General features: G+C 45.0%; 1 protein-coding gene across 6 annotated transcripts in view; it reads left to right on the forward strand.

Moving 5' to 3' along the window:
- The window catches only part of PIKFYVE (phosphoinositide kinase, FYVE-type zinc finger containing), a 2,266,845-nt gene that overhangs the window by 494,831 nt on the left and 1,744,533 nt on the right, over nucleotides 1-27,481 (forward strand). For 4 of the 6 annotated variants that reach the window (XM_078680343.1, XM_078680342.1, XM_078680344.1 and 1 more), the window contains exons 11-12: nucleotides 80-227; nucleotides 1,188-1,355. In XM_078680343.1, the coding sequence (XP_078536469.1) occupies nucleotides 80-227; nucleotides 1,188-1,355 (316 nt within the window). The remainder of the gene's footprint in view (nucleotides 1-79; nucleotides 228-1,187; nucleotides 1,356-27,481) is intronic. The other 2 variants (XM_078680347.1, XM_078680345.1) reach the window with 1 other exon arrangement.

Raw genomic sequence — 27,481 nt, forward strand, 5'->3', positions numbered from 1 at the left:
ATCCACTGGCTTTTCAGTCATTTGCAGTTTGCTTGTGAGTATATAATGCTTGCTGATGCCGCTCTCGTTTTTGCTGCAGAATACCGAGTTCATTGAAACCCCCTCTCCAGACAGCGATTCAGTGAACTCCGTGGAAGGCCACTCCGAGCCATCGTGGTTCAAAGACATCAAATTTGATGACAGCGACACGGAGCAGATTGCTGATGAAGGAGACGATACTCTGAATAGTGAGTTGATATTTTTTCTGATAATAAAATCTTTAATTTTTTCCCCGAACTCGGTGTGCACAAAAGTATATTTATTCAAAAGTAACACATTGAATGTAATTTACTGAATACAAAAACAATGAAAATACGGGATCCTTCACAGTCACATGGTTTTAAGTCTTGTTATAAAACACACAAATATCTGAGATATTGAATTTGAGGGCATAGGATGAACTTCAATCATCAGTTTGCTTCTAACTAAAAGTAACTTTTATTAATATGGGCAGTTCGTGGTGTGATTAGCTCTTAAGTGTGATCGTTGAGTCAGAATTTGGAACCGTTTTTTTATGTGTATGAACATTTTAGATTGGGTGTCACAGCTGTATCCATTCTCCTCTGCACCGGACCGCCCGCATCATATCCTGCAATTCTATTTATAGTAGATTAGGAGATTACTTGGAAGTCCGTTAAAGGTCCAGACACAGAAGGGCGTGCTTCTCTTTTAGCCTTCTGAACGCTACAGTGTACTATTTTGTACCATAACTGCTTAAATCTTTAAACCGGTAAGAGAACATGGTTTCAACCAGGTATTTTTTGGTAACGTCATCTCATTATACTAACCTATATTCTTAGCCTAATTGAAAGATTTTGCTAATGTTGAGTTTATTTCAGTTTGTAGCGTTTTAACGCAACCGTTTATTTCAAGAACACTTACTGCACAATACTTTCTCCTTAATTCACTATTTTGAACTTCAAACGGTCACTGCACTCTTTCTGCATGCATGAGACTAAGTACAAACTGTTGCCATGTATTTGTGAATATCAGTTATACCCCTGAAGCAGCTCTCGTTGGTATTTGGGAACTAAAGTCCTCTTTTTCTCCTCTTTCTTGTCACCCTTCATAATTTTCCTATTTAAACCCCTTTCAATTTTATTGTTTGCTCCCCATCCTCCTCTTGCTTTTTCATTCACCACCCCAAGATTCTGCCAGTCCCAGCAAGCGTACATCAGTAAGCAGCTTCCAATCCACAATGGACAGTGACTCAGCCGCTTCCATCAGCCTCAACGTGGAGCTGGACAACGTCAACTTCCATATCAAGAAGCCCTCCAAGTACCCTCATGTGCCCCCTCACCCATCTGACCAAAAAGGTATGAGGTTGTCGCCATATTGAGTCACAATGGTTGACGAGCCATGCCTCGAAAGCACAGATATGATTTAAGTTCTCTGGCCTCCTGTGCAGAGATTTTTAATCTTGCCGATTTGTAGTTTTTCATTTTTTCATGAATATTGATCTTCATTTAACACCACTGTACATTCTCTCCTTATGAAAGTGAATGTGCCATGATGGAGCATGTGAAAACTCCTAAAGCTTCACTATTCTTTATGTATATTAATCTGCTACTTTATCCTCTATGCAGTTGAAGAGGACCTACATTGTAATTCATTAGTGCCACTTTGTGAATGGTGGTTCCCTTGGCCACAGATGTTTGGGAACCGTGTTTTTATTTATGACATTGGGAGCAACAACAAACCTGTTTGAGTTTAGTCTCGCCAGAAGAGTGCCGTCCAGTCTACTGTCACTTAGCATCATGTATGTGTAGCATCATATTAGCCCTCTCTTTATAGATTAACATCTGGTCAGCTTGCCTGTGGGCATTTTAGGCGTGCAAGAGTTTGAAATTTACTTTGATAATATGTTGAGTATTCTGAGCGCTACATGCTGCTGCTCGCGATGTTACATATGTACATACATATAAATATTTGGTTTATTATCTGTGAAAAAATGTGCATCCAATGCATTATTTAGATGGAATTTGTCTAACTTAAGTTAGACAATTTAATTACTACAACCATTGAATAAGGCCAGTTTATATGTTACTCTCCCTTTCATATGAGGAAAAAGTATATGGGTTGGATTTTGGTGACCGCACTAGGGTAGCTTTGCATTTCTGACTATGCTGTCTTAGAATCCAGCCTCTCTATGATTTGATGATTGTGATATTCATTAGGCATTTTGGGCCTTTAATATTTTCATATGTCTCTGTGAGGCAGGTGTGGCAGCATCGTAGATTCTCCGACTGAACGGCCCCAGCCAATGTAGCATGAAGAGTAAATGGAGGAGAATGCTAAATAGGACTGTGATTATGCTATACCAGTTCACTGACTGCTGTATACGTAGCACATAATAAAGGATGGAATAAAGAACAGAAACTTGCAGGTGGCCCTGCCAGGTGCTGTGGCAAGAAGGGAAGTACACCAGCCAGGTTGGGGCAAAACGTTTATAAACATTAAGGGTGAGCGTAGTGATTCCTTGCAGTTAGAAGCATCCGTGCAGTACTGCAGGCCACAAACACACTTGTGTGGGTATTAGAGAAGGGTGAATTGTGTTTTTTTTTAAAACATGAAATGATCTGACAAAATCTAATTTCATATTCAATTGAGGTATTTTCAAGCAGTTGGACGATGTATCCAGTCACAAACTGAGTTGTTGTGATGTAGTGTCTGGCTAAACATAAAAAGACTAATATTCACCAGTTACGGTGGTTGTCTAGCCTTCAATCCATGTACATTATGCACTGGTTATGTATTCATTCCTGACATCTCAAATGTCTTGGTAGCATCAATGGGTTATCTCATGTGTTACACCGCCTTTGATATCACAGATGCCACTCAAGGGCATTGCACCTCATTGGACTCCACTGTCCAAGCAGTGTGGCTGTATTAGTGGCCTTCACCAATGCCAAGGCTGGAAAAAGAAGAGTATGCTTTCTTGTTGGTCCTCCCTTTAGGAGAGCAGAGACCACATAGAAAGATGATGGATTCAACCCAGATCTGTGACTGGGGGTGAGTGTCTGAAAAGTTTCAGCACTCCGTCCATCTCATTGTGTTTGATTTGTTCGCCCTAAGTTGGCAGGGTATGCCCAGACGTGGGTCTCTTGCTCACTTTGCCACTGGATTCAAACTAGCCTGGCTGATGAGGGGTGTTACCCCGAAACTGGTCCCAGGATGCTTATTTACGGTCCATGGAATACCTGGCTCGGCAGTTAGGGCTGGACTGTTCCCATGAGGAACAGGGTCAAGACTGATTTGCATATGGCTGGGTCTGAACAGGGGTGCTGAAGTGAGTTAACGAACAATGATGGATTCAACCCAGATCTGTGACTGGGGGTGAGTGACTGAAAAGTTTCAGCACTCCGTCCATCATCTCCTTGTGTGTGCAGAGGCCATAGCCTGCTTTATACTAGCAAGGCATGTCTGGCATTTAACGATGATGCGCTGTCCCCAAAGAATGGGGGGCGTCCCCAAACCGCACTACTATAACAACTTTGAAATACAATTATTCAAAATGTGTGACTTAATCACAAAATTTCTTTTTATTTTGTTTTCATTCCGTGAATTACGTTCTTATTCATTGAGTAGTATCCGTATACTTCATTTTGATCAAACTCCTCTCCAAAACATAAATATGCCCAGTGCATTTCGGGGAACCCTCTTCATCATGGGCATAATCCTGCGAAAATAGAAGAAACTTAATCTTAGTTCAATACTGTACAATGTTTCAACTCCCACAGATCAACCATTAAAAAATGGCGATGTAAAACACTGGCCTTTATGTCCCCTGTAGATCCTGTATATTGTGTTTATCCATGTGAAAAAAATATTAAACTGTGCTACCAGTGAATTCATGCCACTTGTCTGCTCGTAAAACAAAATTAGAAAAGCGTGTGTTGGTGATTTTATAACTTGAAAAGTCTGTGAAACAAAAACCACTATCCAGAATCGACCGTTAAGGATGGTGCACGGTAAGTAAAGTATATAGAACCACCTTTTAATGAATCTTTCGACTCGTGTGTATAAACCATGCTAACGAAAACAACGTGAGTGCTGTTCATTATAAATCTTGATGACCGTAAACTAGATAACACGAGTGAAACTTACTGAAACGCTGTGTATTGGCCGCAAAAGAGTTATGGACCACCTCTTACATTTTTCAGGGTTTAAAACTTTTTTTACCCTTGAAAAATAACGTAATGCCATTGATATTACCGAACGATAGTGATGAAAACACGATTAAAATCACTCACCCTTGATAAGGCTTTAAACTTACCCATTCACAACAATGTACTGCGAAAACCGCCCTGGTGAATGTTCTCCGATATATACAGTGAACCGGATATAAAGACTAATTTCAACAAGAAGTGAACAACTACCCGTATTGCGTTAGTGAACTGAACCCAAAACTACAACAGTGAAAAATTGAAAAAGCGAGTAATAAAATCTAAATATAAAAATGGTGATTAAAAAGTGGTGAATGGTGTAAACAACATCCAGTTGTTAAAAAGGTAAGCATTGTTTGAACAACACTGGCAAAGAAGTGACCATCTGAAGAAGTTTCCAAATGAAGTCCGCCCCCTCCTCTGTAAAAATTATCCATCTGAGTGTAATAGCGAGTTAAATGAAAGGTCCCTTCCTAAACATGTATACCAATATGTCTGATACATTGAATACATTAGGTAGATCCTGAGTAACAATAAATCACCAATTGTATGGTACTCTGACAGGTAAATAAGATTGTTCTAAACGCTTGTGATGATAATCATGGCAAATCACAGACTTTACAATGTTACATTGTGCCACCTCCTTATTCATATTAAACATGATCTTTATTCTGCAAAACACGTAATGTTCTTGATGAACTTAGTCCCTGTCTGCATTAGTTGCCTAATATTCTTAAGAAACAGTTCCTATAAGATGTATATCGTATTTATCACACCATACAATGAAAAATCTACCGAAAACAACTTGGATCCATGCGTTCAACAAGTCCTTTAGGATTGACTGTATCAAGGTAGTTGATCCAAAAGATTTCTCTTTGAAGCAAAAATTTGAGTGTTGTCTCTACCCGGTATGATCCAAACTTGTTCTAAGATCGTAAACCTTAGTTGGCTAACATTATGATTGTGAAGGTTAAAGTGAGTTGCAACGGTGGAAGTTTGATTTTTCGTTCGGATGTTACTTTTGTGCTCATTAAGGCGTATCTTCATTAGCCTCCCTGTCTTTCCCATGTATGCATATAAACGTGGACATTTCAACATGTATACCACGTTACTACTATCACACATGGCTGTTACTTTAAGTTTGATGATAGTGCCTTGAGTGGGGTGTAATATGGAATTGCCTTTGATAATTGAATTACAACTCCAACAATTCAATCAAGGAAAAGTGCCTCGATAATTTTGCTCATATTTTTTGTTTAAGATTTTTTGTATGCAAATTGGCAAATCTGGGTTGATTGTCAAATATAACCCTGAAGTCTTTTTCCATTCGTAACATTGGCCAATATTTCAATATTGTGTTTTTGATTCTGTAACTGTGAGTAGAAAACTTAGATAGGAAGACCATTTTACTTTCCTTATTTTTGGGTTTGTCTGTGTTGATTAGTAAACTTTCACGTGTTTTCTTTTGCACTTTTTCAACCGCCCTATGTAGAATGGTATTGGGATGGCCCCTGTGTCTGAATTTATCTACTGTGGTAGCCAAGCTATTTCTGTACAGTTTATCGGTTGATGAATTTCTTTTTGACCTTAAAATTTTAGAAAAGGGTAAGTGATTTTTTAATGAAGGTTGATGGAAACTGGTGTAGTGAAGTAAATCATTCCGGTCAGTGGGTTTAGTATTGAACACTGGTAGTGCGATGGCCATCTTGCTTGATGATTAGGATGTCTAAAAATGTGATCTGGTCCTTGCTGATTGTAGAGGTGAATCCAATTCTATCATCCTCTGTATTGAGTCTTTCAATGGCTTCTGATAATTCTTGATGAGATCCATTCCATAATATGAAAATATCGATGTATCGGCGATACATGATTAGGTTGTCAATCCATTCTTGTTTGAGTATGTGATCCAATTCAAATCTGTACATAAACAAATTTGCATAGGCTGGAGCAGCACAATTTCCCATGGATGTCCCTGATGATTGGATGAAGAACTCATTCTGCCATTTAAAATAGCTGTGGTAAAGTGTAAAGTGTAGTAACTCCATGAGAAACACCTTAAGTTCCTAGTCTTTATTAGAATTCATCAAAAAATATTCTACCACTTGTTGTAATCCCAAGTTGTGGGGAATGGACATGTATAGTGATTTAACGTAGATGGTATAGGATCATATCCTGTATTGACTCTAACTTCATGTTTTCCAAAATATTCAGAAAGTCTGTGGTATCCCTTAAGTACGTAGACATATTCTGTACCAGGGGTTGAATGCACTTATCTAAATATTTTCCAATTTGTTTGTGGATATAATTTATCGTAGATACAATAGGTCTAAACAGACGTTTTAAAAACAATCTTTGTCACTTTTTGGAATCATGTATATGTATGGAATATTAGGATTAGTTTTGGTGAGGTATGTCTTTTCTTCAGTTGTGATGATTCCTCTTTCAATAGCCTTATCAATTACTTTTGTAAGTATTCTTTGAAACTCTTTAGTAGGGTCAAAAGATAATTTCATGCTGGTATAAGTGTATTGTACATATGCATTGACAGTCTTTAAATAATATTCCTTGTCCAGTATTACCAATGCTCCTCCCCTGTCAGCTTGACAAATGGTTGTTGTAGGGGTTGGAAGCCATTTGGACGAGAATCTGACTTTCTTTTTGTATGATGTTGGTAGATTTAGATTTCTGTTGATTAAAGATGGTGTGGATGTCATGTTGCACAACTGCTTCAAATTCATCCAATACTTTGTCTGATGGGAGCAATGAAAGAGCTTTTGTTCCATAATCCTAAAAGTGTTGCTTTGTGGCCGTTCTTGTTGTTCCTCAATATTTTCAAAAAAAGTCTCAATCTTAAGGTACGCATGAATTTGTACAATCTGATTTGTGTCTCCAAGATGTTCGAGTGATATGTAGGTACAAAAGATGTACCTTTTTGTAAAGTCTTAATTTGAAATTAGGTGCCATTTAGAAATGTTGAGGGCTAGAGTTTCTGACTTCTCGTAAACTTTGTAACTGGTTGTTGTTTTTCTTTTGTGACCCCCGCCCCTTCTGGTTTGGCTTATGGCCTAAAAAAGGATTCTCCTTTGTAATTGTCCTTGATGTAGATGCACCTACATTTTCGGATCTTTTATTTTCACGTTGTTTGTGAGGTTGTCTTTTATGTTGTGAATCATCTGAGGATGATGGGTCAGTGGATCTTCACGTGTGGTCTTTGTTGTCTTATGCGCGCTGAAATGTCTGCCCAATTATAAACTTCTCCAAGTTTGTAATCAATGGTGTCTCTCTTAAATTTTTGAATGTTTCTTTCGTTGATCTCCTTAGCGTATTCTTCCAATTGTGCATTTATATCATTAAGTGTCTCAACCCAATTTTCTTTCATCATTTTATCAGTTAATGCTTGTTTGAGTTGATTAAAATCCTTACTTAAATCTTCCAAGAGTTTTGATAATTCTTCAACAATCAATAATATCAAGTCCAATGAATATTTGTTCAATATAGCTTGCCACTTTTCAGTGAACCTGGTATTGTTTTTGCATAATGTTGACTTTAAGGAGATCCTGAATACTCTTTGGATACATTAAGCCTTGTGATACTTGATTAATGTGCATGCATGCAAACGTTGATTAATCTCTTTTTTGGAATTATATATTAGCTGTTTGATGTTGGATAGGATTGATCCCATGCTAGTAATAATGCTCTCTGTTTCTTCTATCAACAAGTAAATTTGTTGAGTTTCGTCATTTGTAAAACAAATGGTTTCTGCTCTGTGTTTAGTAAGGTTAGATATCGTTTTGTAGGACATGGTAATCTGGGGTACGTCGTCCATTACTCAGAAAAAGTCTATATACACCATCCAACTAGTGGTTAGACTCACGCACTCACTGGTAAACTTGGTAATTAAATAAACATTTCATCGTGCTCGGTTGGTAAATCCTCCTGAGTATGAGGTATAATGAATCAACAATGATGTGCTGTCCCCAAAGAATGGGTGTGGGGGGGGTGTCCCCAAACCGCACTCCAATAATCACTTTGAAAAAAAATATTCAGAATGTGTTGACTTAATCACCAAACTTCTTTTTTTATTTTGTTTTCTTCCAGTAAATTCCGTTCTCATTCATTGAATAGTATCCATATAATTCATTGTGATCAAACTCATGTGTCCGGCCCCTTTACATTGTAGCTCCCCATTATACTCACAGATCCGTTGAGACGTTGACCCACCGACCCACGGATACTCAGTCATTCACTCATGAGATCTCTGTAATTTGGTAAGATCCTGCTCTTGCTTTTTTTATCTCCTTGCTAGTTCGTGCCACGTTTTTTCTTTGGTTCCAATTAGCCTTTTGTACTTTTAGGAGCTTCCCCCACAGCAATTTGGATTTCATTATCACTTACTCTTAACTAGACCAGCAGAGTCGGAATTATCACTGGCGGAGCGGTGAGGAGCTTACCTTTCCTTTTCTTCTGTTGTACTTTACATTTGTCCTTTTGCTTTCTTCTCACTTCTTCTACTCTTGTCTCTAGATTCCTCAACAACGTCAACGTTTCTTTCACAGGTAGCCCCCGTCTCATTTCCTTTTACTCACTCTTTTCACCCATGTTTGTTTAGTACCCTAGCCCTTGTAACCATTCTTATACTATTTTCAGTCGTCATCCCTTTTCCTTCCAGACGGCGAAATACTTACCCGCACCCTATGCTGATTAATTTCCAATTGTGATCCACAGTATGGTCAGAACAACCACCACTTTGCACTATGTGCACTGTATACTGTTTTTTAGATATTTTTTATATTATAGGTACGGCTTGCTGAAATGTAATGTTCGAGGCATATGAGCTGCAGATTGTACTCTTAGCATTAGATCGCCACCTGGTGTTGGGCTCGGATGATTGCAGGTTGTTGTCTTGGAAGAAGTCTTTGTAGTCACGAGATAGGTGACTCCTCCCTTGGACAATACTGCGCATGGGCATCGGCTCCATCCTTAGATTGTTTTTTTTCCGCCACTGGGTTCGGATGAAAGTTTCTCCGCTCCGGCTAGAAAAACACTTTTTCAAGCACATCGAAGCGCAAAACTTCCTCAAACTTCCAAAAAATACCTTCGACATCGACTACAATAGTTTCGACGCCATCAGTTCTATTCTGGTCATCGACGCGGGCCGTTGGGCCTATCGACGCCTTGCGACCTACACCTCATGGACAGAACTCCGTTCAAAAGATGCCCGTTATGTCGAGCAAAGTTTCCACATAGCGATCACCACGAGGTCTGCAACCTCTGTCTATCGCCAGAACAGGACGAATCGACCTGCACAGCTTGTGCATCCTTCCAATCAAAGAAAACCATCCGGGATCGGAGGGCCCGTCGACACGAAATGAGGAGATCAGCTCCGGAACCAGAAGATATCTTCCATGAAGAGGTCCCGCTCGTTCCCGAAGAAGATTCGCCTGATCTCCAGATCGTATCAGAGGCAGACGACTCAGATGACTCCATTCCATCGGGTCAGTGCATGAGTACTACTGCCCCTCATACAGTTCCCAAACCGAAGGAAAAGGTCAGCACTCCGCCTGCTGGGCCCAGTCGAGACCGAACACCCCCTTCCAAAGCCCCGCCTTCGAGTCCGGCTCCGAAGAAAACAACTAAGCCTTCTAGTGCCTCGGCACCGAGCAAGCGCACGTGCAGATTCCACCTCTTCCATCGGGACCAAAACCCAAAGCTAGCTTGGCACCGAAACCAAAGGATGGCTCGGCACTGAAACAGAAAGACCTCTCGGCACCGAAGCCTAAAAAAGTATCGGCATCGAAACCGAAAGAAATACCGGCTCCGAAGCCGTCCACTTGTAAACCTAAAAGTGTGAAGCCATCGTCCGATGCCTCGAAGCCGACGACACCAGCTCCCACACCGAAAACACCTTCTTCAGTGGCGAAGCCCTCAAGGCCCGATTCCGATGTGCCCGAGCCCTCGAACCTGCCTACCAAGCCGAAAACAAAACCTTCGGCTCCGAAAACTACGCCAAAGGACGTTTCAACACTAACTCCAATGCAGAGGCATTAATATTAAAATTGCATAAGGGCATAATGTACTAGATGGGAACCTGAACTAGCGCCTCTGAGAAGGGGACTGTAGCAAGTGTAACTTCCTCCATAGCACACCTGCTCTGCTCTAAAAGAAGTCCGGATACTAGGGAGCTCACTCCTTACTATTTAAACAACTCTGGTATAGGCTCCAAAACTTTTTAGTTCTACGTTGAGAAAGGAGCAGTTCACTGTATAATTCGGACTGCGTATTGCAGTACAACATGTCTCTTGACCATTGAGCCAAGGTAGAGGGTGGCCAACTCGCCCAGCACATATCAACTTCCAGTTTCGCTATCAGCAAACCCAAAACTACCAGACGCCTGATATCTTTCCATAACCGCTTAGAGAAGCCAAGCGAGAGCAAACAAAGGATTATGTCCCAAAAGGGACAATGGGAGCTGCACCCATCTGTTAATATCGTCGTCTAATTTAGCGACTACCCTGCCATAATTCTCAGTAAACACCGTCTCCGAGTTTGTGTGCACCTGAATACCTAAATAGTGCACAGAGGCAGTAGACCAAGTCAGCGGGAACTCCAATTCGATCGGTTTCATGGATGTGGTGAGGGGAAACATTGTAGATTTAGACCAATTAATTTTAAGCCCTGAGAATTCACCATATCATACCACTTCCCTTAACACGGAAGAAGGATTATTCTCCGGGTCTCTGATGTATAATAGAGTGTCGTCAGTGTTGGTAGAGATTATAAAATTGTATCTGAGTGCACATGCTAAAGGTTCAGCCACAAGAGGAAATTGTGATTGGGGAGGTTACCAAATTGCCTACCCTGACTCCGGCGGTTGGGGAGTTATATAAGAATGTCACCAGTTAAATAAAGAGGTCTCCAACACCCGTACGTCTTAACACCAGCATCATATAATTCCATTCAACCAAGTCGATAGCCGTATCGGCGTCTAAAAAGATTGCAGCTGCTCTAGTGTCTGGATTAATGTGTTGAATAGCTCCAAATACCGTGCGCAGGTTGTGTGGTAAAGTGCGCACGGGCACAAACCCTGCCTGCCCAGGACCAACCAGTGTTTGGATAAGGGGAGCTAATGGATTCGCCAGGACTTTGGCAAATAAATTAGTATCACATTTAGCAGTGACAGCGGCCTGTTACATGAGCATTCTTGCGGAGGCTTGCCTGGTTTCAGAAGCGTGACTAACAGAGCCTCTCACATAGATGGGGGCATAACCCCAACTTGTCCCATCTCTTCGAACACGGTAATCAAGTGGGGAACAAGAAGCTCTTTGAACTCCTTTTAAAAAGCCACCGTTAAGCCTTGACCCAGGGCACTATTTGCGTGCATGGATTTTTACGCTTCCAAAACTTCCCAGGCCTCCAGAGGCCTCATAAGGTATTCTCTATGCTCGCCAGCGAGCCATGGTAGTTTAATATGTTCCATATAGTCCAGATCTGTAGCGTGTGTACCAGTCAACCTAGTTCGGTAAAGGTCTGAGTAGTAGTTTTTAAAGCAGTCTGCTATGGCATCAGGGTCACTTGTCAACTCGCCTGTTGCTACACGAAGTTCAGTGGCGCTACCACCTCACGCCTACCTCTCATAATGTTGCGCCTGGGCATTCTCCCTCGCCTTATGTTTTAGCCAAGACATTCTTCCCTAGAAACAGGACCTCTCTATCAGCCATCAGTACTCCTCTAACGTACTCCTCTAACGTAACTTTAAGATCTTCCGTGACCTATTCATTACCTCCCACTAGAGCCTCACGTTCTAGGGAGCTGAGTTTCTTTTCAAGTGATTCTAAGCGCTCTATTATTGCCCAGAGGGCCCCCGAATGTTTAGCGATTGCTATCCCCCTATTATAGACCTTGAAGGTTTCCCAGATAGTAGCAAATTGGATCACAGATCCTATGTAAACATCAAAAAAAGACTCAATAGCTTCTGACATCTCAGTCCTGAATACCTTGTCTAAGAGTGCATAGGGCGGGAATATCCAAGTAAATGGGACTGGCCTTTTCTGTGGGCTCTCGAGGTCTAAAAAAATCAGTGAGTGGTCAGAATATGAACTTGGGAGCACCTCTCAGCCACGTATTGCCGGCTTCAAAGAGCCTGCAATAAACCAGTAATCTATTCTAGTATATAGATCATGTGGGGCAGAGAATTTTATTTAGCAATTGATAGGACTAATTTAGAATGGGTGCTTGCAATGGTTGACAACTGTATGACCACCTTATCATCTAGGATATACTCTGCCTTCCTTTGGGTGTCAAAGGTGCCACCCCTGATTGGTGGCCCCCCTTCACCCTGTGTTCTCCCCATCCCGTGGCTGCCAGTGACAGAGGGGGACTGACATCCTGAAACGCCACGAGTGGGTGGTTCGGGGCCCTACTGCAGCTGAAGGAGAAAGGAAACCCAGTGAGGAGCAGAGGCACTGGCCAAGGCTGTACGAGACAGGGCCTCAAAGAAATTATGCCCTGTCTGGAGCACCACCTCTACTCCTAGTATTGCTCGCAGGGAAGAGAGCGCCCAGGGTGATGGAACGCTCCTGGAGACCTCCACATGCACTTTAGGGAGTGAGGTATCGGAGTTGTGATCCCAATCAACAGCTTGGAGGGGACCGCTTGCAGGTCCACGCTGGATGAAACTGGTGGCAGACTCAGCCTGGCTATTCGGTGATATTCACCCCCTCTTCTGTTCATCAGCTTATTATTCTGAGGTGCCTTGAGCCCGCAGTGCCTTCTCCCTGACTCCTCCATCCCCATTGACTGCTGGTGCTATTGTTCTGTGACTGGATCAGGTGGAGTGTGGTGTCTGCAGGTCCTGGGGGCACTAAAGAGAGGGGCTGTGCCCTGGCCTGCTCTGTGTGCCCCTGAAGAGGCGAAGTGTGGCTGGGTTCATGGGATTCGTTTTCTGCAGTGCCACTTAGTAGTCACTTCGAGCATCGCTCTAGTTCTTTTTACACGGGAACTTCGTAACGCCCACAGGGCGGGGTACTTATATCCGCCTCCAGCAACAACTCTCGGTAACCTTACGCGGTTTACACACGAGAGGATGTTCTTTGCTGACGCACCCGTCCTAAGACACAGTAAGCCACTCTTTTGCAGGCCCACTGGCAGATTTACCCGCAATCTCAGTGCACGGCGACACCAGAGACATTAACTCAGACTTCTCCTTGTTTATGTATCTTTTCTTAGTACCCTCGCCTTGAAACTTTTTCAATTTCCCTCAACTTGACGGGAATTCTCTGTACAAGAACACACCAGTAAGTTTCTCCATCCGTGTAGTTGCACTCGGAACCGTCCGCTGTACTTTGTGCCTTATACTTAACCTGCAATATACTTTTAAGGCACGTCCACGCCTTTATTATTTTTCATCTCTCACAATTACGCGCGTATTCTGTGGCTAACTGTTACGTACCCATTTGTTCACTTTCACTGCCAGTGGGCACGGCCATACGCTATGCCACATCACTTGACGGGGGATATTTATTTATTTACGCTCACCTGTACTCTGTAGGACTGCCAGCCTACTCTTAGCCATGCCATAACCCCCGTTTTCTGATTGAGCTCATGGTGGGCAGAGCTCTTTTGGCTTTAACGTTTATATCCTGTCTGTTTTACGAAATCACGCTCGCTCCAACCTCGTCTCTTGCCTATTTTTTCTAATTCACTCTAATTTTGGCCTCTTGCTCCCATTTTCTAAATTTTGTCTGTTTTTTTGTGTTTCTTAAACACTAGTTATCCTCGAGACCTGAAGTGCACCGCCATCACAATTTAACACTATACCCAACAAGGATATTTCCTGCTGGGTAAGTGGTGGTTCATACCATTTACTACAATATTTCCTGTACACTGGCACCTTTTTAGGTGGCTCCGTATTTACTCTCTTTTACATTCCTCAAGATCGCAATCCTCTCGAACAGAAGCTTTCCTCCGGTCCAGAGCCCTGTCTGGTCGGGAGTATCACCGTCCGAGCGGTGAGATACCTTTGATATTTTTTAAATACTTTTGTTTCCTCATTCAGCTTGAACCCACTAATTTGAACAGCCAGCTCATTATGTCCTCATGTTTTGTTTCACAGACCTTTCAACTTCTATTCTTTCTCGTACAGGTATGAGTGTATGTAAGCACATGCAGTCCTTGCGCACACGGGTCTTGTGGGTCACGTTTTGTTCACGGCACAGTCATGTCACCCTTGGATCCCCACCGCACTTTTCGTCACCTTTTAACTTTCTACAAAGCACACCAATGTCCATTTAGTAAAGCACTTTTGGCCTTCACTCTAGCTCATGGGTGTAATTTTTAATCACCCAGAGACATGTAGCTTAGTTTCCATATGGAAGCACGCCCCATGCCCTGTTACCTTCTTTTCACAGATGTTACGGGTTTTTCTTTGGTTCACTTCCCTAGAACTCAGCACTCATAGAACTAATGAGAGAAATGTACTTAATGTTGGTATACATTCCAAGCATTTTTTCCATTGTATCCTTACCCAGCCCTGAAGAGTCGCAGGCAGACTGTGCCATATGCGACGAAACACGTGTCGGCTGGTCCTCTCCGTGTCTGAATATTAAAAGACACTGCACATAAACGCCTAATTTGTCTCATGATTACAACCATTGCTGTATGATTTTCCATGCTTTTGTCTCCATAACGTTCTTCGAGTCCACACTGACTTTACGTTTTCTATATATTTGGAGTGTGCATGGGTATCTGCTTGTTTTATAGAATCACGATGTGATCCTTGGATAAGAAAGGCAGAAAGGAGTCATCGAGTACGATGCTTTCACCACCATGCTGTTCCCTACCTAGTCTAGGGAGGTGCAGAAGCAATGTTTTGACACAGTGAAGGCCCAGTTGCGGTCCATGCATCTGCTATACATGTTGGTCTTTCCTGCCAAATTGAAAGTCTTGTTCCAGGATAAGGCCCATTTCTTGGTAATACCTGAAGTCGCCTGGCACTGAATTGAGGAAAGGCCTAGCCCAACCCAGGGACAGATACGTTTGACGGCTGGCCATGAAGATCTGGGAGCCAGGCCAAAAACTCTGGTCTTCAATGCGAAAAAGAGCCTAGTCTGGAAGAGATTGAGAAAGACCCATGCGGGAGGGGTGGGGAGAGGTGCTGGTGGCCGAGATGGGGGTGAGAGGTCAAAAGAGGAAGAGTTCTTCTTCTGGGAAGCCAGCCTTCTTTACTAGGGGAGAGGTGATGATCCATCTACCTTGCAGACACGGAGGACGATCTGGGCCGTGGTGCAGTATCCACAGGTGAACCGGTGCACATAGAGAAATTTGTGATCCTTTGAAATCTTTATACTGCTGGGATCCATATGGGCCCCAGGGGGGCGCTATGCGTCCGTGCTACTAGGAGAATAATGTTTGGATTGTGGTTGCTTCCTGCTGAGGGGCCTGAATTTCTACCCCTCCCCCTGCTTGATGTGTTTTTTATGTGTGGGTTGTGTAGTGAGTGCTAGGACCGTGATTGTGCTTTTGGTTTAGATTTCTTTTTTATTGGTTTTATACACAAAGAAAAGAACGAGCCATTGCGCTCCACAATCATCGCTCTGCAAACTGGCTTATCACTATCATATAATGCAGGCGTGAACAAACAACAAGAAAGAAAACCAATCTGTAACCCCCTCTCCTCCTCCCCAAAGAAAAGCCGACTTAATACAGGAAAGGAAAATACGTCAGTCTAATGACCAGTCCTCATAGTTTACAAGGAAACGGATGTAGCAGAGGCAGGTGTTGGTGGACGGTCCGCCAATCTCAACAATCTAAGGTACTTGGGACAGGTGAGTTCTGTAAATTCGGAGGTCAAAAGAGTGAGGAAGGGTGTCCACAAGTCGTGAAAGGAGGCCGCGGAGTTGGTTAAAGAAAGGGAAATATTCTCCATCCCTAGAAGGGACCATAATTTATGGAGCCAGCCTAGGTGTGTAGGGACTGTTGTGGAACCCCAATGTGTTAGGACATTCTGGACTGCTGCGCCTAAGGCTAGCGCTATTTGTTTGCCTCTCCCAGATGTAAGCGGGAAGGTGATGGTATTGGCGAGGCCCAGGAGAATGTATACAGGGAATCTCGGGACCCGAGTGTCAAAGTGGGAGTCAACCTCATCTAGGATTTGTTGCCAATATGTCCCCAGGACGGGGCAATCCCAAAGTACATGGGTGAGGGTGCCCGGCGAGCCACAGCCTCGCCAGCACAGCGGGCTACGTGAAGGATTACTCCTATGGAGCCTTATCGAAGTTATGTACCAATAAGTGGCCAATTTAGTGGCTGTTTTGATTGATGCTACATTACGGGCTGTGCGGCGAGCCCGGTAATAAATATCCTTCCATTATTTCGGCGCGAGCTCCCTGCCTAGCTCTCCCTCCCTGCGCAGATGGCCAGAGGTTTTCCCAGTGGTGGTAGAATTTCGAGTGAATTTGTACAGATCTGATGTCAGCCGTGCATCGCTGTGCCGTATAATTAACCACTTCTCAAACAGCGTAAGCAGCCTCTATGCACCTTCCCTCACTTCCTTGTGTAGAACCCAGTGTCTAATTTGTAGATACAGGTAGCGCTCCGGTTCGGGAAGTCTGTGATCTGCACAGAATTCAGAAAAAGGGTGCAGTCTGGAAAGATCAAAGAAATGTCCTATAGAGCGCTAGCTTCCGTCGTCCAATGGTGAAATTCCCCATAATCTAGGCCGGGTGAAAAGTCTGGGTTTTGGACAATGGGTGTGATAGGGGACGGGAATGTCGAGAGTCCCCTGGTGGTGGCAGTCCTATCCCAAGCCAACATTATGGGGCGAGTTATCTCCAAGAGATACAGGTTGCGAGGGCGGACCTTGCGTGAGAGGAAGGGAATGCCCCACAATGGCTGGGCTGCGAGGGACCTGTCCATAAATAACCAGTGTTTCTGATGGATGCATCTGCCAGTGGATTCCTCACCTTGTGAATATCCCCTGCGCCAGCAGTATTTGGAAATTTTTTGTAGCTCTCCACGCCGATGAGGACGACGCCGTAGAACCATGGCTCCGCTCGCGATCACTGGAGCCATAAAGGAGCCTCGTCGGCATGACGGCGCCAGTCCCCTTTTTTCCGCACCGTCAATGCCAACGGTTTTTCTAGGACTCTCCAAAGTTTCTCTTGCTACTTTGTGTTTCTGGCTGTATTCCTGTGCTTCTTCTTGTTTCCTTTCAAGGATGTTGACGAGGAAGTCCGGGTTCAAGCCTTGCAGGGAGTGCGGAGGTCATATGTCCATTACAGATCCGCATGAAGACTGCGTTTGGTGTCGGATCACAATGTCGAGGGATGTGCCTGTTGTAGGTAAATGAATCTGAAGGCTTTGAAAGAAAGAGAAGCGATGCTCTTCATGGCAATAATTAGGAAAGAAAAAAGAGGAAGAAGAAGGTCGAGGTCACGCTCCAGGTCGAGGTCGGGCTCGAAATCGACGTCTGGGTATGCTTCAAGAGCCAAGAAGCATAAAAAGAAGAAGAGGCACTCTGATAGAGAGGCGGCGCCAAAGTCTACTTCTCCAGTCCATCGATGACGTAAGGACTTCGTGTCTCCTTCTCCCTCGAATCCAGCTTCTCCGGTGAGATCAGCTTCGCCTGCAGCTTCTCCTGTTCGATGTCAGACGCCGGCTCCGTCACCGACTTCGGAACATTCTCCGGCTCTGATGGAAGAGGTTCCTGTGCCGGATGAGCAGGCAAATCCATCGGATCCGCTGTTGGCGCTGGTTGGCCCGATCACGGTAACGCCTGCATCCGAGTCTGTCCCATGGGCCTATCCTCCTTTTCCTAACCCGGGTCAAGATCCTTCGCATTATCTAAATGCGATGTATGGAGTATTCCATAGAGCTATATACCCCTCTGGAGCACCTTCGGATCCCATGGGTCCATTAGCGTTTAATCTGGGGGTTCATCAGGCCTATGCCCAGGCTTCCTTCATGCCATTTCTTCCGGCGGCGCCGTCTTGACATTTCCCGGCGCTGAGGACGTCGACGCCGTTTCCATCCTCTCCGGCGCTGTCAGCTCGACCTTGATCGGCACAGGCTGTGCCGACGGATCTGTGTACGACGCCAGCTCCAGGTCCTTCGGTGTCGGTCTTGGCTTCACCGACGTCGGTGCCTAGAATAAGATCTAGGAGAGAAGCCCAGAGAGTTTTGGAGGAGCAGAGATTTCGCCTGGAGGAAATAAAGGAAGGTGAGGTTGAAGACTCTGATGAATGTTTTATGGAGTTAAAAGAGGCAAGTGACCTTGATATGTCTCCTGAGTGGGAGCTCTCGCCTGTATCTCAGGCGCCATCAAAGGATGTGGTCCCTTACCATACAGTAATTAAAAAGGCAGCAGAACGTTTGGACCTTCAGCTTCCTTCTGTTAAATTTAAATCTAATATTCTGACGGAAGTTCTCCACTCTCCTACTTCTGTTGTAGAACCTCTGCTACCGTTTAATGAGGCAATTACTGAGCCTGTATTGGAGGTCTGGCGCAAACCATTATCGGCTCCAGCAGTTAATAAGGCTATTGCCAGGAGATACAGGGTGGCTCCAGGGGATCCTAGATTTGTATCATCACATCCCTCTCCTGAGAGTCTAGTGATCAAGGCTGCATGTTCAATGAAGTTTTCTGGTGCCTTTCCACTGGTTCCGGCTGACAGAGTCAAAGAAGCTCGACCAGTCAGCTAAAAAGGTGTTTTCTTAGGCTAGCATGGCCCTTAAGTCGACTAATGCCACCTGTCTTTTGGGTTGCTATATCCATGCCCTAATGGACTCGGGGAAACAACTTGCCCCAAAATTGTCCGAAGATGACAGAAAAAAAATCTAATGAGGTGTTACAGGACACTCCAGCGGCTGCTCGTCCGGTGATTCAGAGTGGTTTGGACACGGCGGACTCTGTTGCCAGTATCATGGGATCTTCTGTGGCTACAAGAAGAAGTGCCTGGCTTAAATCGTCAGATTTTTCCCCAGATGTACCGGCAACACTTTTGGATCTAACTTTTGATGGCTCTGGTCTCTTTGGCAAGAAAGCGGATGCAGCTCTAGAAAGGTTTAAGGATAGTAAAGCAACGGCCAATTCTCTAGGTCTTCAGACTCAGCCTAGGGGTTCATCGTTTAGGAGGTACAGAGGTTTTGGGAGATCGCCCTTTCGCTCCTACAAACAGGTCGGCTTAATCATTTTCTGCTAGATTGGGAATCGGTCACTACAGACCTTTGGGTTCTCAATCTTGTGGAGAATGGTTTATTCTTCCCTTTCGGGAATTCACTCCAAAATTCCTTCCTTGCCAAGGGGTTTGCTCAGAGGACAACCTTCTTCTCCTGCAGGAGGAAGTTCTAACTTTGTTGCAAAAAGGCGCGATAGAGGTAGTTCCGGAGCAGGAAAGGGGTCAGGGTTGCTACTCCCGGTATTTCCTGATACCCAAGAAGGATGGCAGGTTACGTCCAATCCTAGATCTCAGGATCTTGAATCTCTTTCTAAAGAAGGAAAAGTTCAAGATGCTCACCCTTGCGCAGGTTCTTCAAGCGCTGCAACAGGAGGATTGGATGGTGTCGATTGACTTGCAGGATGCAACTCCTTTACGCGTTTCCTCCCATACCCTTGATTCCTCGGGCTCTGAGGAAGATTTGCCTAGACCGGGCCCAAGTCTTATTGATCGCCCTGGATTGGCCAAGAAGGGTGTGGTACACAGATCTTCTCCACCTCCCCTCGTGCCCTCCGCTCTGTCTCCCTTGCAGGGCACACCTCCTCTCGCAGTCGCAGGGGCAGGTTCTACACCCCCACCTCCAGAGCTTACACCTTCATTCCTGGAGATTGAACGGGGCAACCTGGATTCTTTTTCTCTTCCTTCTGACGTGGTGGGCGGTATTTTGTCCGCCAGACGTTTCTCCACCAAGTGTATCTATTCCTATAGGTGGTCCAAATGTGTCCATTGGTGTGGGGAGAAGTCTATTGACCCTTTAAGGACTCGCTTATCCAGCATTCTGCAGTTTGCTCTATCTCTGGCCCAGCAGTGTTTTGCTGTGGCTACTGTGAAAGGCTATTTATCGGCTTAGTCGGCATTCCTTTGCTTGCCGGATCAGCCATCTTTGTTTAAGTCACCTATTGTTTTACGTTTTTATTAAGGGCCTTACCAATAAATTTCCGCCCACTCCATTTATTGTGCCTCAATGGGACTTAAATCTTGTCTTAACCTACTTGATGGGTTCTCCCTTTGAATCCTTGCACACGTGTCCCTTGAGACTACTGTCTTTTAAGACAGTTTTTGTTGTTGCCATTACCTCGGCAAAGAGGGTAAGTGAGCTTCAAGCTCTGAGTTTGAAACCCTCGTTCTTGACCATTCATGCTGATAGAATGGTACTCAGGACCAGGGCTGCTTTTCTGCCTAAGGTGGTAACTCCCTTCCATCTGGGGCAGACCTTTACCCTTCCTACCTTCTATCCCCCCCTCACCCTTTCAAGGAGTAGGAGAAGCTTCACCGCCTGGACCCTATGAGGGCGGTGAGTTTTTACCTCGATAGTACTAAAGACTATTGTGTGGATGACCAGCTCTTTGTGGGCTTTGCTGGCTGCAGGAAAGGCAGAGTGGTGCACAAGCCCACCCTTTCCAGATGGATTATCTTGTGCATCAAGATCTGTTACTCTTTGGCTGGTAAGGAACCTCCAGAAGGTATAAGAGCTCATTCTAGTAGAGCAAAATCTTCTACATCTGCCTTATCTAGGGGTGTTCCTGTAGAGGACATTTGTAGAGCAGCAACTTGGGCCTCCCTCTCGTGAAGCATTACTGCTTAGATTCCGGAGTGATGAGGGACGGACAATTTGCGCGTTCTGTTCTCCAAGATTTTCTGGTATAGAAGGGTGGACACCCTCCTCAGGGAGTGGGGACTGCTGTGGGACTCTATTCACAAGGTGAGGAATCCACTGGCAGATGTATCCATCAGAAGAACAAGTTACGTATCTTCGGTAACGCTTTTTCTGGTGGATACAGTGTCTGCCTGTGGATTCCTCACTGACCCACCCGCCTCCCCGTTGTCCACCCTTTTATACCTACAATGTTGATATTGTCTCATTTATTTTCAATGGAAGTGTTTTACAGCAATGTTTTCACACTGTGTGTGTTGGTTGAATTCTGTGTACTATGTATACTGTATACATTCATGTCGGTCCGTCTGTGTGCCTCGAAGGCACGGAAAAAAGGGCGGAACTGGCGTCATCACGCTGACGAGGCTCCCTTATGGCTCCAGTGACGTTAGCGGGGTCGCGAGCAGAGCCATGGTTCTACGACGTTGTCCTTGTCGGCATGGAGAGCTACAAAACATTTCCGAATACTGCTGGCACAGGGGATATTCACAAGGTGAGGAATCCACAGGCAGATACTGTATCCACCAGAAATAGCGTTACCGAAGGTAATTAACTTGTTCTTCTCGGATTCAGGGCGTGACCACTCCACTAGTGCTCTCATCTGAGCCACCCGCCAGTATGCCAAAATGTCGGCAAGCCCCAGTCCCCCGTCTACTGGATCCCTGTATGTGAGATCGCGATGCATTCGAGCCCTCTGGTTCCGCCAGATAAAGCGCTCTATGTCCCTCTGTAGGGCCCGCAAAACTCCAGGTGGAGGCATCAGTTGAAGAGTATAGAATACGTATAAGATCTGTTGCAGTAGCACCATCTTCACCGCCGCAATCCGGCACAACCACGAGAGGGAATATGGTCTCCATTTGCGGATGGAATCCCGAACTTGTTTCAAAAGTGCTGTGTAATTCGACTCTCTAGTGGCTGAGATGGTGGGAGCCACCCGTAGTCCTAGATAAGTGATGGAGTCATGAACCCATTGAGTCTGGAAAGTGCATTGGAGGAGTTCCAGTGTCTCGGGCTCTAGTGATAAAGTGAGAGCTTGCGACTTATGCACATTGATCTGAAAGCCTGAGGCAAGTGCAAACTGGGCCAGTTCGTCTAGGAATGCCGGCAGAGATTCCCGAGGATGCTCCAAGGTCGCCACCACGTCATCAGCATACAGACAAAACGTGCACCTTTAATGGTTAGATCATCACAGACTCTTTGAGCTAGAGGCTCCATATAGAGAGCGAAGAGGAGCAGCGACAGCGGACACCCCTTCCAGGTTCCCCTGCAAATAGAGAAAGCTGCCGACGCCATCCAGTTCACCCGCACTGTAGCAGTTGGGTTCGCATAGCTCTGGAAGATCCAATCAATAAAGCGGTTCGGCAGGCAAAAATGGACCAGCGTCGCCCGGAGGTACAGCCAGTGGACCCTGTCAAATGCCTTTTCGGCGTCGACCGAGAGGATCATGCGCTCTGCCAGGAAGCGCTTCGAGCAGTCCATCAAGTGCAAAAGCCGCTTGGTGTTATCGGAACACTGTCACCCAGGAACAAAGCCGGATTGGTCTGGGTCTATCAGACCAGGGAAATGATGAGAAAGTCTGGCTGCTAGGAGTTTGGTGAAAATCTTTAAATCTTTAAGGTCCAAGTTAAGTAGAGATGTCGGGCGGTAGGAGACGCAGAGGATTCAATCTTTCTCTGGCTTCGGGATCACTGTTATTAAAGCCTCCAACATGGAGGGCGGAAAGGAAGAGGCTGATGACGACCCGACCGAGTTAAAGACTCGCATTGAGAGCTGGGCCAACGTTCAGCAGAAATGTTTATAAAAACCGGAGGTGAATCCGTCTGGACCAGGCGATTTGTTAAGTTTCAGGCGAGCAATCGCGGATATCACCTCCTCCAGTCTGATAGGGGCCTCCAGGTCAGCAGCCTGGGTTGGAAGCAGTCTGGCTGTGGCCACGTCATGGAGGTATCGGATCGGTTCAGTCTCGGGCAGAGCTTGAGCCGAGTATAGTGTTTCGTAGAAGTGTCTGAAGGCCTCCACAATTTCAGTGTCCTCGCTACATTCTCCCCCCTGGGGATCCTATACCGCAGCGACCCTATGACCCTGTCTGTGATTGTGCCTTTTACGTTAAGTTTGTTAGTGCGGAATTGTGGGAAGGTGGGTGACGGACCTCTTGGTATTTGTCTGTGAGTAGTTATATTTAGGTTCGAAGGGGCATATGCTCATGATGACTTGTGTGAGGTGGGTAGGAGGTTGTATGTTTGGGTTTGTTATTATTTAGTTGTATTGTTTGTTAGGAGCGACACTACTGACAGTGTAGGGTGCAGTCCTAGAAGGCAGCATACATCGGGTTGCGGACACAGGGATCTTCATGATAGGCCCTTAAGTGAAGCTCGTTTTTCTGTATTGTCATGGTCTATCATTGTCCTGATCAGCAAAGTAAAGCCAGGATTAGTGACACAAGACCTTCATAGACTTAAACCGGATATGGTTTTGCTCCAAGAGGGGTCACTGCCCCTTTGTTAGTAGCGGTCCCCTCCATTTCAGGTTACTATGAACATGGGTAGATCCCAATGGCACATATGTTGAGGTCCGGCGGCTGTGGGTGAGGATGGATCTCACACTGGTTAGTGTTGGTCCCCAGGCCCAGCTCTCCTGTGCTGCTGCACCGCTCTGCTTCCTTTCCGTTTTCCTGTGTACTTTTCCAGCTTTTCCTCATTTTTTACTGCTTTCTGTTTCCTTTTCCTCCGTTTTTCGGAGTGCTTTCTCCTGCTTTTGCCTCTTTTCTTTTTTTACTGCTTTCTCCTTCCTTTCCCTCTGTTTTTCCGAGTGCTTTCTCGTGCTTTTGTCTTATTTTTGACTGTTTTCGTCTTCCTTTACTCCTTTTTTCTGAATGCTTTCTCCTGCTTATCCCTCTTTTTTTTTTTTTACTGCTTACTCCTTCTTCCCCATTCTGAGTGCTTTCTCCTGCTTTTCCTTCGTTTCTACTGCTTTCTCCCTATGGCCACCGTTATTCTGAGCGTTTTCTCCCTTATTTTTCCCTCATTTCGCACTGTTTCTCCCTGTTTTCCTGTTTCCTCATTTGCCGGTGCTGCCCATTTTTCCCACCTAGCCCTGCCCACCACCTCCCAGTGCCCGTCCCTCCTCCCAGGACCTACTGAATGGAGGCCACAGTGCGATCCCATTGAGCAGGCCTCAGGCTCAGCTGTTCCTTGCTGCTGCACATCTCATCTTCCTCCCTGTTTTTCTGTGTGCTTTCTCCTGCTTTTCCCTCGTTTTTTACTGATTTATTCTTCATCTCCCTGTGTTTCTGAGTACTTTCTACTGCTTTTGCCTCACTTTAACTGGTTTCTCATCCACTCCGTTTTTTTTTCTGAGTGCTTTCTCCTGCTTTTGTGTTGTTTCCACTGCTTTCTCTGCCAAGCAGCTAGAAACTTCAGTAACTTGAGATCACGGCTGATTTGCTGCTCTTTATAAATCCTGATTAATTGATTGGTTTATGCACTCCCCCCCCCACCCACCCCAGATAGCAAACTTCCATACTAGACATGGTTGTTAAGTGGTTTGGAGGCCTCCTCCTCAGTGCATATTGCAGGAGAGTCCTTCAATGACATTGTGGCATGTGGATTGCCCCAGGCAGGCAGCAGTACGCACATGTGACACACCTTTGGCATGCAATGCGGCGGCGTTGGAACTTTCTGATCTTTGGTGGCGCTGCCACCTTAGCATGAGAAGGTATTCATACTTTTAACTGGAAGGCTTATGAAGAGGTCCTTCAGGACCAAGCTCAGAACATACTTGCATATATAAAGAGGCATGAGTTGGCACAGATAGAAAAACTCAAGCACCAGCTGAAAAACCTGGAAGTGACTCACCGGGGTCATCCCACCCGCAGACTCTTTTGAGAATTATGTTGCTGCTGACGAAGTACCTAGACTTAACCCATGAAGAGGTAAGGTGGAGTCAGCTCGCCACCCATCATCGTCTTTACGACACTGGTGAGAAGACGAGTAAACTGCTGACGTGGCTCAGCAGGAGAGAGGAGGCGGCGCGCTGGGTGGGGTCCATCACATCATCCATAGGGAGACCTACATGACTGACACCCAAATAGTGGGGGAATTTGCCTGTTAAGGTGCAGAATTTTACGGGACTCGGGCGCTCATGGGAGCAGCTCAGATATGTGATTTTCTGGCCATTGTGACAACCCTGATTCTTTCTGTAGAAGAACACGCAGATCTTGAGGGAGATCTATAGACCTCACTGAGGTCCAGGCTGCCATTGTGAGGCTCAAACCTGGGAAAACCCTTGTGCCCAATGGTCTCCTGGCAAGGTTTTCAAAAGATACACTGACACTCTGGTTCCCCATCTGCTGAATCTATTTAGAAAGTCAGGACACCATGGGGAGCTGCCACCAGACTTATAGTGTGCAACTTTAACCTCAATATATAAAGAGGGTGAACCTCGGAACGGCTGCGACAAATACCGACCAATTTCCTCCTGCCCAATCTTCAGGGACATTGAAAACATCAGCTGGTATAATTTACAGACTTAGATCATCACAACAAAAACGCCAAACCCAGCAACCCAAACGCCCGAATTCCCAATCGGCACATGGGCGCATAGAGGTTTGTTCTAATGGGACATTGCATGAGGCAGCTGCTCAACCGACAACGCTGGCCTCCCACCTAGACAGGCGTAGCTGCCATGAATATTCCTAGTCTATTCTATAAAACAGTGGTCCCTATTATTGGAAACTATGGTCTGTAAAGACAATGATCATACACTTCATAGGTGAAATGACTTTTGTCCAGCCGGACAAGAAATTTATTTTCAATTAGTTAGAAGAATATTTTAAGAAGATGGGAGAACCATTTAGTGTCAAGCGGGCACAGCCGTGACCCTTACAATACAGGACAAGACAACAAAGAACTGGTGGCCAAAAGGGCAAAGCAAAGGTTGCATCTGTATACTTTTAGTCAGTTGTTACAGATTTTAAATTACATTACATCACACCACTGCAATTGTTAATAATTCAGTCATATATTGCATTTGGGGGTTCAAATGTTGACGACGTTTCGATGCCGTATTCAAATCTAGGGCATCATCATCAGGACAAGGAATGACAATTGTTGTCTAAACCATTAGTTACACTATGCATGAATGGTTTCTTCATGGGCACTATGATACATGTGACGTCTCGGTGGACGATTGTTGTATCAGCACGCAGTGAAGTCAGCAGGGGGGACAATTGTCCGTACAGATAAGGAAGGAGCGCAATGGCTCGGATAAGGAGCCACTCAATGGCTGGATTTGTGCAGCTTTCGGACCGTAGCAGCAGTGGCGACGGGTGGTCCTGATGATGATGCCCTAGATTTGAATACAGCGATACAAAAGGGGATGATGGACGGAGCGTTTCAACAAATCAAACACTCACCCCCAGTCAACTGATCTGGGTTTAATCCATCACCATTCTTTAGTTCACTCAGCCACCCCAGTTCAGACATGGCTATATGCAAATCAGTCTGACCCTGTGCTTATATATATGGGAACAGTCCAGCCCGAACTGCCAAGCCGTAAGTCCCGCACAGGGGGTACCCGGTTCTCCGTGCGTGCCCCGCAGATCTGGAACTCTCTTCCTATTTCTATTCGTTCTATCCCTATTTTCTCTCACTTCCGGAAAGCCCTTAAAACTCTCTTCTTTCGTCAGGCGTTCCCGGTCTAAATTTTCCCCCGCACTTGTCGGCAGACACTGATGTGTTCCTCAGCGCCAGGAAGCCGCTTGGCCACAGAGCGCTTTATAAGTTTCTTTTTCATTTCATTCATTTCATTTCATTTCATTTCATTTCATGTCTTCCCTTTGTATCGCTAGATTTGAATACGGCATCGAAACGTCGTCGACCTTTGAACCCCCAAATGCAATATATGACTGAATTATTAACAATTGCAGTGGTGTGATGTAATGTAATTTAAAATCTGTAACAACTGACTAAAAGTATACAGATGCAACCTTTGCTTTGCCCTTTTGGCCACCAGTTCTTTGTTGTCTTGTCCTGTATTGTAAGGGTCACGGCTGTGCCCGCTTGACACTAAATGGTTCTCCCATCTTCTTAAAATATTCTTCTAACTAATTGAAAATAAATTTCTTGTCCGGCTGGACAAAAGTAATTTCACCTATTAAGTGTATGATCATTGTCTTTACAGACCATTGTTTCCAATAATAGGGACCACTGTCTTATAGAATATGTTACTGCCCAAGGTCCCTTTGGCATACCTTTTGGGTTCCCTTGTGTTTGTGTTAAACAAATGAATATTCCTAGGGCAGCACAGAAGATGGAAAAATGTAACTCCTTACTGCCAACCACAATGGGTTTGTGTGGTGCACAGGCCCTGTATTGGGACTGTTACAGGATCATGCTAATACTGTATGTAGG

The sequence above is a fragment of the Lissotriton helveticus genome, chromosome 3_1, assembly GCF_964261635.1.
Source record: "Lissotriton helveticus chromosome 3_1, aLisHel1.1, whole genome shotgun sequence".
NCBI classification, from domain to species: Eukaryota; Metazoa; Chordata; class Amphibia; order Caudata; family Salamandridae; genus Lissotriton; species Lissotriton helveticus.